The 13161-nt window shown below is 39.8% G+C and overlaps 1 protein-coding gene across 1 annotated transcript in view; it reads left to right on the top strand.

Moving 5' to 3' along the window:
* Positions 1 to 13161, top strand: part of XKR4 (XK related 4) — a 220351-nt gene that overhangs the window by 134814 nt on the left and 72376 nt on the right. Inside the window, exon 2 of the mRNA XM_057397800.1 lies at positions 4536 to 4735. Within this exon, the coding sequence (XP_057253783.1) occupies positions 4536 to 4735 (200 nt within the window). The remainder of the gene's footprint in view (positions 1 to 4535; positions 4736 to 13161) is intronic.

The following is a 13161-nucleotide window of genomic DNA, read 5'->3' on the forward strand; positions in this document are numbered from 1 at the left end:
TAAATATTTGGTATTATCATATAATTACACTACCACATCTCAATTAAATGCACAATTGGGCGTGCTTTAATTATGCAATTGAAGTGTCACTAGAAGTATTTCAAATGTAGGTATCAGTCTGTGCTGACCATCCTCAAGATTGTATGTAAACCTGAAGCAAAATGAGAATTCTTCACTTTGAAACCCTGGAGAGCCACTGTCTCATCAGAATTAGTATCTTTTTCCTGAGAACCAGAAATACTTTTTTTTCAAGAGCTACAAATACAGGTAACTTTTTGCTTCTATTTGACTTGCATCTTCAACACCTGTGGGCAGTGCAAGGACTAGCTTGCTTTTCTGTTTGTTTCTTACTTTACTGCCTTCTCTCATTAGTATAACAGAAAAAGAATGTCACTAGTCATCTTGTCTCAAATCCATATCCTTTGGGGTTATGCATGCTCAGTTGTCTTTATACTGTGCTATATAATGTACTGAAATAAATTAAAATAATTACATGCTGAAGCATTCTCCACTTCCTCCAGAGGGCAGAAAAGACCTTAAGCCTCAAATCGTGATACCTATGTTGCCATCTGATTATCAGCAATATAATTGCTTCCTACTCCATTGATGTCATTCTGAATAGTAAGCTTGTTTATATCAGCATTGAAACCCAAGCAATGGTCTCTCTTTAGAAAAAAATAAGAGGAGCAATTTTACATTAATAAGATTTTATATTGCTTTTTTCATAGTGCATTTCACAGTTCTAACTTTAAAATCTTTAGGAAACTCAGTTACTTCTAAGCTTTTCTCCACAAACATAAGAGCTATGAAATTATGGATTTTTGGGGGGGTTGACTTTTCTATTTTTTTTTTACTTTTCTAGTGAAATCAGAAACTTTAATGAACTCTCTTGATTTATTAGATGAAGTAGTGGCATTACTAGATGGCAGTAGTGTTACCATACTTCCCATTCCTCCTTTTTTTCCTCTCTTTTGGTGTTCTGACTTCTTCACTCCTTGTCATTTCTTTTGATCCCAATTAAATACTTTCTGGGGAAATGGATAGTCAGTTTCTGTATATTTGTAAAGCACCTCTAGAAGACTGTAGGTGAGGCCTCTGGATGCAGTCACAACCAAGACAATAACATACGCATCTGGTATTTCAGCTTCATTGGCATCAGTTTGCCTTACAGTGAACCTAAGATATTTTCCAATGCAGAGCTGTTATTATTTCTTCTATATCTTTCTGGAATATCTGTACACAAGAGTCTCAACCTAGAGTCACAGAAAAATGTGAGTTTCCACCCAAATGATACCAGGAGACCAAAATATAAAATCTCTTTAGGGCAGGAACTACCTCTGAATGTGTCTGTATAGCATATGCTAACAATAGGACTCCAGTGAGGGTGTCTAAGATGAAATTACATAATGCATATATATATATAAAAGGGAATGTGTCATTACTGCAGTGTTAAGCTATATTTGGAAACCACAACAAGAAAAGCACTTTCTCCTTTTAAGAAAGGCACTTTCTCCTTTTTTTTTTTTTTTTCTTTTTTTAATTCTATATTACTGGGGAAAAGGTGTCTTTGATATATGAAGCTTTTTACGAGACCATCTTTCTATTTTAATAACTGCTAATTTGCACACCTAACATCAATTGCTGGTGCAATTAATTGTGGATGTAAATGAGAATGTTTAGCTGTCTAATCACCTGATTGTGCCTATAAATCAGTGACATTAATTATGTGTGTAAATGCTCATTTCAACCTGCAATTAATTTGGCCAAAATTGATAGGACAGAAAGAAATACCACTCACTGTACCCTGAAATTTGGTCCCCAGTGCATTAAAAGAGAAAGTATCTTCCTCCTCTGCCTCTTGTGTCTAAACTGCAGAGAGATGAGTAGGCAAAGAGCAATGATTCCCTTGTCCCCAATAACTCACTGCCACTGTTTCACGATAAAGTGCAATGGGAGAGGAAATATTTCCATATGGGTTCATTAATCACAACATATTTGCCATGCACAACCACTCTGCAGAGCAGGTAAAGAACCCCAGGGGACCTTGCCTGGCACAGCAATAGGAAAAGTATTTTTTGCACAAATGCTGTAGAACTCAAGTTGCAGATGGCTCCACTGGCAGAGCTAGAGCCTTCTGGCACAATCCTAGGCAGCCAAAGCTACTTTAGGTATTTATAGCAGGGGTTAGTGATATCTCGAAAGGAGGATGCTGAAGATGCTTTTGTGCTTGCGCTATGTGCAGTATTCCCAGGTATGCTCCTTGAGAGGACATGTGAGGCAGGCCAAACCAACCCCACCCAAACCAACCCCACCCAAACCCCAAACTGCAGAAGTCCTACCTGTCCCTGTTGTGCTGCAGAACTCTAATGAGAGGTCTAGGAACAATTAAACTGATTGTGACTAAGAACCTGAGGGTCCAATGGACCCCATTAGCAGAACTGCACTGCAAAAGTTGCCTTTCCAGCTCAGTGACTTCTTTGATATCTGGGCAGCATGCCATTTCACTTCAGTAACCCTGAGGACACTGGAAAGCCCCTGTTATCCCATCATATTCTGACCCATTTAGAACTGCTCAGTGTTTTGCATGAGAGGTAGGGCTGCTGTCTTGTTTACTGTTACCTCTGTGGTCTCGCCTCCGAGTGCTTCATTGCTGCTTCACTCCCACGTGGGACTTTCATAAAATTCAAAGCCACCTGGTGTGATTTTAATTTAAATGTGAATTTAATGTGTTTTCCTTTTATATTGCTATGATGTGCATTGTCAAGAGAAATGCTGCAGTCTCAGATCTGGCCTCTCAGCTGTTTCTCTTTGCTACTCCCTGGGGTTTTTTTGATGCATATTTCTGAGTAAAGCCGTTGCTCTGTGGTGGCATGTGCATTGGGTACAAGGGTTCTGTGGGTAAAAGCACAACAGTTATTCTTCAAGGGGACAAGTGAGTCTTGAGCTGTTTGCCAGTCAGAGGTCAAATATGTTCTCAGAAGCAGAAGATACCTGCAGTTACAGCTAAACAAAAGAGGGATGAAAGGTTGCATGCAGCCTATATAAAAAGAGATTACACAATTCACCATGCTCCACCAGTTATAAAGAGCATTTTAAGACAAGAAATTGTGAAAAGGAGGATAAATACTGAAACATTAGATCTTAACCAGTTCAATGGCAGAGGGGGTGGAAGTAAGTGATCTTAAGGTCCTTTCCAACCCTGACCATTCTATGATTATATATTGCTAGTGGTTAAAATTTGCTACAAATATTCTTATTAGAAAACATAATTTCACTAGGAAAAAAAGGTGCTTGATATCATGTCAAAAAGATCAGAAAGAAATGCTTTCAGGACAAGGATCTGAAAAACATGAAGAAAAAGAGATTCACATCAGTTAGTACCTCAACAGGGCATCATGTTAGGATGCAGGACATCCTGACACAAGACAATATCTTAATCTTCAGAATTTTTCATTATGTGAGCCTTTTTTTCAGCCAGCCTTAACTAGTTTTGAACTTAAATTGTAGGAGCCTAGTGGGAGCCTAAAATTCCTGACACAGAATAACAGACAGCAGATCAGAATAACAGAGCAGATCAACAGCCACCCAGAGCAGTTGTTGTGCTGTAGCGCAAGTGTGTCATCGAACACCACTTCAAGCTCTTCAAAGGTCATGAAAAGAATCACAGCAGATGGGTAGCTTGGCCATCAGAAGACATACCATGTTTTCTAAAACCACACATTGTTCCTGCACCCACTGAAATCTATTTAATTTGCTGAACGCTGTTTGTCTCCCCCTAGTCTTGCACAGGCCATCAGAGCTGACGTGTTTTCTGACCATTACTTCTCTCAACTGCTGGTTACTACTGCCAGCAGCAGCAGCCTGTTGGGCTCCTGGCTTCTGCTTCTTCTCCCTGCTGCTGCTACATGAGAGCTATCGTAGTGAGTCATTTCTAATCACCAAGGGAACCCACAATCACATCTCCGCTCCTCCTAAAATAGGAACTCACAGCTACATCTCCTCTCCTCCTAAAATAAACTATGAGAAAAAGCACTATATATTTGGCAGTATCTGAAACATGATATTCAATGCATTAGGTGGAAAAACAGGACAATGAGCTCAGCCATAGTAGAGCCTCAGGCTAAGACCACCCCTGGCTTGCAGTGCAGGTGGTCTTCCAAGTCCACATAGAGCTGCTCAGAGAAGAGTTTTTTGAAGACACCATTGCAGAATCAGCCTTTTTCACCCATTATTTGAAACACCTGAGGGAGGCCACATGATCAACACATGCCTTTAATATTTCAGTTCAGAAAACTGAGTTCTTAAATACTATTTAATAAGACAATGCTAAGCTTTTTAAGTGTTTTTTATGAAGGAAACTGTCTTCAATGTAGTTTACTCTCATTATCAACTATTATCATTGCAATACAATAATTCTTTTAAATAAATGTTCATTATTTTTAAGTACATTGAAAAAATGTTGGCAATTTTCAAGCAGAAGTGTTACCTGTAAAGTCTCATTCTGCATTTCTATAATGTCTCTCTTTTATTTCTAGGTATTTCCACACAATATACTTGGGCATCCGGAGTCGACAGAGTGGAGAGAATGACAGATGGAGGTTTTATTGGAAAATGGTGTATGAGTATGCAGATGTGAGTATGCTGCATTTGCTAGCCACATTTCTGGAAAGTGCACCACAGCTGGTCCTGCAACTCTGTATTGTTGTACAGACTCGTACACTCCAAGCTCTCCAAGGTAGGCAGTCATTTATTCTATTTGTTTTTTATCATTTCAGGAAGATATAATTTCTATAACTACGTATTTATCCTTCTTTCAAACTGCTGTGTGCCTTGTACTCCTGACATAAGACCAGATCTTGCCTTCTAGCTGCTATTAAGCTGTTAACAATGACTCTGTCAGAAGCCTGTATTGTTGGAGTTTTAGGTTTGTTTTTTTTTGTTGGCCCTGGGTTGTAGGTAGGATTTATAATGGTTTGTTTTCTGCATGTGTTTATAATAGAAGAGCTCTTCTGATTATCCACTGGGCCAATGTGAAAATTGCATCAAACTATTCCTCTTCTCCCTGTGCTGCTTTCTGTGAATGTGCAAAACCTTCCAAACTGCAGTAATGAGGTTCATGTGGTATTATGCAAAACATAAAATGACACACAGGAAAACAGCTATTCTGTGAAGAAAAGGCCAGTGTCTATGGAATACCTGTCCATCAGTTCTCTGCCATGTTTAGCTGAAATAATACAAGTCATCATCTGAGCATTACAATAATTCTCATTCCTTCAAAGTCTGAGTTTCCTTCTAACACTTTCAGCAAGCATGATTACTTCTTTAGAATGGTAAATGCATGCATATGGCCTGCCATAGGGTTTTGTCAATCAGTGATACAGAATTTCTCCTTTTCTACTGCTTTTTTGATGCTACTTTTGTCTACCTGACAGCTTTCCTTTTGTATTGCACCATTGTTTTGCCTTATGGCTGCACCTGGGCAGAAATTATTAGCAAGAGAATGAGGTGAATGAGAACTTGGGATCCAGAAAGTGAAAAAGTGTCAGGAGGTGCAGAGGAATGAAGAGAGGAGGGGAGAAGGAGTGGAGGGAAAGAAACAGGAAGGAAATGCAGCAGTTTTACCATTTGTTTTTAAGAAACAATTTGGGCTGGCCACTGTATAAGATAAAATGGTGACAGCACCTTGCTCCAAGAAGTTAGAATCTTATGAATAACATTCAGCAACACTGACCAGGTGAAAAAGGACTAGGAAAAAAGTGGGTAACTCTGTGAAGACCTTCTTCCAGGGCAGTTTCATGAGGATATATCAGAGGCTTTTCATTTTCCTCCCCTTTGAACTGCTGCCTGGTAACAGCTGCTCTGCTTCCTGTGTTTTTTGGTCTTGTTTCTTTAGCTGTAAAATTCTGTCACCTTAAGGGGAAAAGAAAGCCCAAGTTTCTTTTTTAATTAGCTGGGGCTTCGTATAAGGAAGGTTGCCTAAGCACTTCCTACAGCTATTTTTCAAAATGTTGCTGTCCCACACCAACCAGTCTAAACTGTTATCATCCAGGAGAAGGTGTCATCGCTTCAAGAGGCTTTGTCCCCCCAGAAAAAGAGAGTCCAGAGAGAGGCATAAGAGAAGATCATAGCCAGAATACTGTATGGTCAGCTGTAATTTAGCTATCGTCATAAACTATTAATGCAGAAGGCCTCTTGCCCTCATTTTAGTGTGGTAACAGATCTGTTTATGAGAAATGTGGCTGGTGAGTAGGCACTAAGCCTGTGATGTACTCTGCAAGTGGTTAATTAGAGAAAACCTGAAATACTTCAGTTTAAAAGGCAAAAATAGTTCCCGAAGCCTGCAATCATCTCTGTGAAATCTATGTATCAGAAACCAGAAAGAAATAAGCTGTAATTATGGATTTGAGCTGAGAAGGCTGAAAATATTTACTTGTCTTCTCTTCCCCCATTTTATTCCATCATTCAAAGAGAAAAAGCTCCATTAAAAAAAAAGGCAAGAAAATTAAACAAGGTCGTAACATTTTCTTATTCAGTAGTACCGTTATATTCTCCTGATGAAAGCTAATATGTACATTGCCAGCTGTGAAAATCCTTTTTCCCTTTCCACTCCTTTTTTGAAGAAATGGTGAGGATAATGCATCGCACTATAGGATGGTAGATTTGCTGTGAGGTTGCATAAGGAGAGTATAATTTCGTTCAGTGGCATCATGAGACAACTGGGTGTTTTAAAAGGCCTGGCCATGAGGTATATGCTTCACCTAGCTGTCCACTCACTGAGCCTGTTATAGAGATTTCTAACATGGATCAATAAACAGAGTGTTTGATTGATTTTCTTTGTTTAGAGAATGCTACTTGAGTTTTATTACTGTTCTTTTATTTCTCTGTCCAACAGGACAAAGTTAGCGTGACAACTGAGAAATTCCGTCACTAGTCCGTGTTCTTAAAAGTATAATTCCATCACAAACCACAAATTTGGCATGGGAAATGAATGATGCTGGAAATGTCTTGGTCTATAAGCAGGATATTTCTAATATCAAGGCATTAATGACCACAGGAAAAACTGTTAAATATTTTACTTATGAAGTCGTATGTCTTCCATTCCGAATGCACCAAAGTAGCATCATTCCCAACAGGAGAATGATGTCAATGTGACTGAAGATTCCCTGTTTTGTACTGGGTGTTGGTGAGGTGTGGATTATTTATTATTTCAGACCTTAAGCCCTGATAATCAAGGTAAGAAATAGTTACTGTCACGAACATGCGTTCTTATGAAGATCAAGAAAAATATTGCGCAATGTTTACAAATCCTTCCCTCTCAGTCTTCTATACACTGCAGTGAGGGCCACTTTAAACCCCTTCACTTTTAGTCTTCCATACACTGCAGCGAGGGTGACTTCAAATGCCCAGGGGATGCACCACAAGGATCCTTTAGCTCTTGCCTGGGCTACCCAGGCATGAGTTTAAAACCTGCAATGTAAACTTCTGTCAAGGGTTGTGTACCACTGTACCACGACTGCTGCAACAGAACATTGCTTATGCAGGAGGCCATAAACAGTCATTATGGAGTGTCAATTCCAAACTGCATAGGCACCCAGAGAAATCTGGGTACTGATAAAACAGTATCTAAACTGTTATCTGAAAATCTGGTTATTCTTTAAGATTATGTCAAAACTGGCACCATTAGAGGCAATGTTCTTTCTTATTCTGTTCACAACCTGCAATCAGGTCCCTCTTAGTTTGCAAGGAATGAAATGGCATATGGGGGAAACTGATGATTTCTCAATGCTAGTTCCTCAAAAAGACAGCCAACTTCAGTATGATGCTGGACTAAGCTGGAACTGTGCTAGCCCCCGTTACCTCCACCTTTTCCACCCTGGTAGTTTCTTTGAGCTTGAAGACATGTCTACTCTCTAGAAGACAGATGTGCCTTGAAAATAAGTAGCTCCTCAGTCTTTTCCTCATGGGAGTCTGTTTCCCTTCCTTTCTCTTCATATGCTCTGAGCACACTACTTCCACAGCAGCTTCTCTGCTGAGCCAGCAGCACCTCCAAGCTGCATTACTTTCTTCTTTTTTTGACTTTTTTTTTTTTTTGTTTCTCCTCTCCTTAGTTACTCTCTAGGAAAGTCACATCCTAAGCAGCTTTGGTGGGAGTCACGAGCTGCACCAATCCTAGGTGGGAACTATATGAGGCAATGAGGCATGTGTGGGAAGCAATGGCAGAAAATCTGCTGAAACTGATGCTCATCCTGCATCCACCTGTTTGCATAAGGGCATATATGTGGACAAAAGTGTCTGAACAGGCTGCAGATGAGCTAGTTCAGCTACTAGAAACAGTCTTTACAGCAGTAGCCTGGAGGCCACGGTGGGCTAACTGAACTCGTGCCAGCCCACATATGCCAACTGCTTGAAGTTCCTTGTGACCTGGGCCCTTTGTCTTATGCTTTCAGTTCTTCTCTGAGGGCTGGGCAACTATGTCCTGCACTGGATCTGCCTCCAAGTCACAGGGAACTGAAATATCATAGTTGAAAGTCTTTGGATTATTGGATTACCCCAATAAATTCAGAAGGCTGCAAGCAATTCCCTTAAAAATGCCTCTGCCCTTAAGCCAATTAGTGAATAAACTGTAGTTTCACAGTCTTTGCCTTAAAAAGCAAACACTTCCACAGTACACTGCCATAGACTAAACATTAGGCATGTTTGCTGACACAGTAAGCTCAGTCTAGCGGCTATGAGACCCTTCCTTGGTTGTGTCTGGACATCCGTCATAATGGCCACATCTCACTACATTTGCTCCTGTGGTTCAAGAGGTCTTAGGGCTGACAAAGGGATAGACAGACCTGGACTGGCATGTTGACTCAGTGGGGTTATTCCACAGTCACTTGAAGCCTGCTTAGTTGTTGCCTTCACCTGAAAATCTTTGATTTATTCATGGAAAGTCCTGCCAGCACCTCACCCAAACTGCATGCTTCTGTCGTGTCACTGGCATTCCCATGGCCATACACTGGGTCCCTCAGACACTTATTCTCCCCATTGCTAACTTGGTTGAGGCTCAGCAGGAGCCAGCTGTACTCCCCAGGGCAGCAGAGTGTCACACAACTGGCAGTGCCAGCCCTGGGGAGGCAGGGGCGACCTGGCATCAGGGTGGATAGGGAAGGTCAGGCCTGTCCCTTTCTGTCTCACCTCAGTTTGGAACCACACCTGCAGACTGGCAGTAACCCCCTTGGCACTCTCCTTTTGCTTCCTTTGATTTTCCCACTTTGTCATTGGATTTTAGAAAGATTTCTCATCTTGAAATTAGTAAAATCCAGCAAGCAAAAGCACCTGCTGATGATCTGATCGGAGAGAGACTCCTATCAGTTAGCATACAGTTACCGTTGTGTTATTCAAGGGCATGGTACTCTAGCTGCTCGTAGATGAGCAGGTTGACAAGATTATTCCCTGGATTTACCACAGATTTCATTACTTATTCTGTATTAATTAATATATTGTTTAAATTATAGATTAACTTCTCATTCCTGTTTACTGCATATTATGCTGGCTAGTCAGCACTTGACATTTTTTTCTTCATCAGCCCCTGGGGTGGCTTGTTCTGACTTCTCCATACAGTACTATTAATCAAAGTCTTTATCAAAGTTTAATCAAAGTCTAAGTAAAGTTTCTACCATATAAAGCTGCAGTTCTCAGTGTAGACTGACAGTAGTGCAGCAGCCAAACGAGAACTTCAGAACAATCTATAAATTCATCAAGTCTCATTGAAGTCACCACATAGCACAGGGCTGCTGGATTCTGCTGAAACTGCATTTACCCAAAATCTCCCTGGCCAACCATTTTCCTATTTTCTACCAGCTCAGATGGAAACTACACTGCTCATACGCTGCCAACATGCAAAAGTTCAGAGTGCCACCAAGCATCACTCTCCCTCCAGTCCTTCTACTCCAAGCAAATTGCTGTTCCTGCCTGATCTGAGCAAGAAGTTCAGACTTGCTATCGGTTTATGACATGGCTGATAAGTCCTAACTTTATCCGGCAGAACAAAAATTATGTGTTAGCTACTTCATTAAAAAATCATCAGGCATCAGGAATTCAAGCTCTTTTTATATCAGTGCAATAAACTGAAATACATTTAAGCCTTTACAGTTCTTTGTGAGGACAATGCTATGCTTTTACATGGCGTTTTTTGTTGCATTCACAGCAATTTTGGATTGCTCTTCAAAGTGCTGCCTACATTTGCAGTGGACTTTAAATAAAAATTAAAAAAAAAAAAAAGGAATTCTGATGTAAAATCTTACACAATTTGGTGTATATTTGTATGGAAATAAGGTGCAGCACTCGAGTTCTGGGCAAGCTGCCACTGCTTTTCTCTGTGTTGCCAAGGTTCTGCACCACTGCAGTCCAGCATCCAGCCTTTTCAGAGAGAAAGAAAACCAAAGCAAGCAATAGTCACAGATTATGCCTGCAACTTGGCAAAACAATTTTTCTGTGACAAGGGTGAACAAATATGATATACAATGGAGTAAATGTGTCTCCTGCAAATGACTTTTAAACTGATCTGTATCTGCAAACCTTAAAACGTTACCTTGCACTCATTAAGATAGAGCCATCATATTAGCACACCCTTGTTTCTGACAGAACAGGATAGAACTTCCTGAAGGCAGTCGTGTCATATAATCCATTTCATAACCTAATTACAATCTTAAAACTAGTTATACCCTTTGTATCTAATATACCAGTTAGAAGTTTAATTCTATGACTGATGGAGACCTGCTGCTGCTGCCCTGCCTTTTTAATTTCATCAGCAGTCTGTCCCTATTTATTCTTGTGCTGTCCCTGTTTTTACACTTGTTCCCTAAGGAAATTAAGTTCGTGTGATTATTTAGTCCATTTCTGTCCTTCAGTCCTCACTTTTAAGAACTTCTGATCCACCGCACTATTTATTTCAATCAAATATGAAGGAACAGCCAACATCTCAAACATAATTATGTTTCTTTAAATATTGAGAAAAAAGCAACTGAGTCAGAGGGAAAAAACAACACAAATGAGAGCGTCCACTAAAAAGAAAGGCAGACTTCAACTGTTATTCTTTTTGTTAGACAGCAGGCACCAGCCAAGCCAAATGTGCATCCTTCCAGAGGCGGCTTTGCACTGCTCTCCTCTGCCCAGTGGGACTATAGTGATAGGCAGATGGACTAGGGAATAGGGGATACTTTGATGGGAAACTACAAATCATTCCTCCTGCAGCTCATTCTCTCATCTCATGAGAGGTTCTGCGTTCTCCTGATTATCTTCATAGACTTTTCCTTCATCAGTTCCAGTCTGAATTCATCTTTGATGAATATGGATGACCAAGACTGCACAGAGTACTCCAGATTACATTTCTCCAGAGCTCTTATATTACTCATGGCAATATCTCGCTAGGTATGATTGTAATTCCCAGTTGACTCAGGCATTGTGCTGGTTAATCCTAGTTTTTTCATGATCCTTTAAAACACACAGGCTCTTCTGGTGCCGTGTCACTCTGATGAAGCTTCAATTACATTAAAAAAAAATAATTATTAGGAACTGAATGCACGTAATGAAATTTAATCTCATTTTTTCTTATCCAGCCTGCAAGGTATTCCTGATTTTTTCACATATCATTCTCCTTTTCTAAATTGATAATGATGTCTTTCAAAGCCTTATTAGTATATCACTTTTCAAAACTGAGGTCATTAAGAGAAATATTCAGGCAAGATTGGTTCCAAAGGTAATCAATACTGAAAAAGGTAATAGTCATCATATTCCAGACCAAGAGTTTTCCAATGGCATTTCAACTTAACCCTGCAACATCTTCCTTTAACTTGCTCCTTTACCTGCCTTAACTAACTTTTACTAATTCCCACCTTCCCAAGCCTCACCAATACTTTCCCATTACCATGGTAATCTCCATTCTGCCAAAGTTTTGATAAATTAGATCTACCACATTTTATGTGTTGAGAAAGGGCTTATTAAAGAAAGATATCAAGTTAGCCTATACTCTGTGGCTTTCTTATGGTCTACTCTTTTTGCTGTTATCTGTTGGTTTTTATCTTCATTTATGTTTACCTTCATTTTCAATTAGTTTTTGCTTTAAAAGCTGCTTTAAAGCTTTGAATTGTATTGAACCCTGCACTGTAGGCCTGTTTTAGCTAGGTGCTTGTGAAATGCACCAGATTGTGCCATTTCCAGTCACATGGCACCAGTTCCAAATTAAGAGAGACTCAAGGTGCATCTCACCAGCAGTCACCAGCAGCAGGATTTCATACACCAACTTTTTTTGAATCCTGAAATAGAAGTTTTCTACATACACTGGGTGAAAACAAGGAGCTTTTGAACTTTGCTTCCGTCTATGGTAATGCAGACTTCATTTCTGTTCTTTTTTTCCTATTAGTTGGCTCTTTGAGCCCTTGTTTCAAGATCTCTTATGAAAATTGACCTATAGTGCACATCTTTTATTGCTTATCATCTTTTTTCCATTTCATGTGGGCATCATATTTGAGGCAGGTTTGCTACATTTGTTGCTTTTCCCAGAAGTTTTTTGCTTTGCAGTGCTCCAGAAATTCTTCTCTTTGCCTTAAAGAAAATTCAAGTCTCCTCCACAGAGAAGTCACTGAACAATTAACTTCTGCTGCCTTCACTCACTTCCTTAAAACTCTGATAGACAGACTTACTAACAGATCTATTTTTGTTTATCCCTGCATTTTATCTAAATTAACCCAGCATTTATGTGGGTTATTCTTTTTTCACAATTAGCTGTCCTATAAAACCTCGATACTTTCTGTGACTAAGTTTAGAAAGAAGTCTCTCTGCTTTGTCAGAAAAGCTGTCAGTTGTCACACTCTGGAATATCTGGGCTGCCTTCAGTGGCATTTGTTCTTCAGTCTATATCTGCAAAATGGGAGCCTGTCATAATGAGACAATTCTGTGCAGAATTTCTCCCTGTAATAACAGTTTGAACATCTCTATCCATATCCAAATTTAACTCTGGAATTCTACAGCAGACTCTTAACAACTACCCACTATCTTTCCCCAAAGTAATTTTGTATGCAAACAGAATTTATCGGGGATCCTTTTCTGAACTATCAGTCTGTCATTGCATCCACACATACCACTTTTACTAATATTTCCATCTTTTCTGAATACCAG

This window comes from Pezoporus wallicus, unplaced genomic scaffold (assembly GCF_028554395.1).
Source record: "Pezoporus wallicus isolate ANWC-B61680 ecotype Strahan unplaced genomic scaffold, APGP_CSIRO_Pwel_v1 contig_227, whole genome shotgun sequence".
NCBI classification, from domain to species: domain Eukaryota; kingdom Metazoa; phylum Chordata; class Aves; order Psittaciformes; family Psittacidae; genus Pezoporus; species Pezoporus wallicus.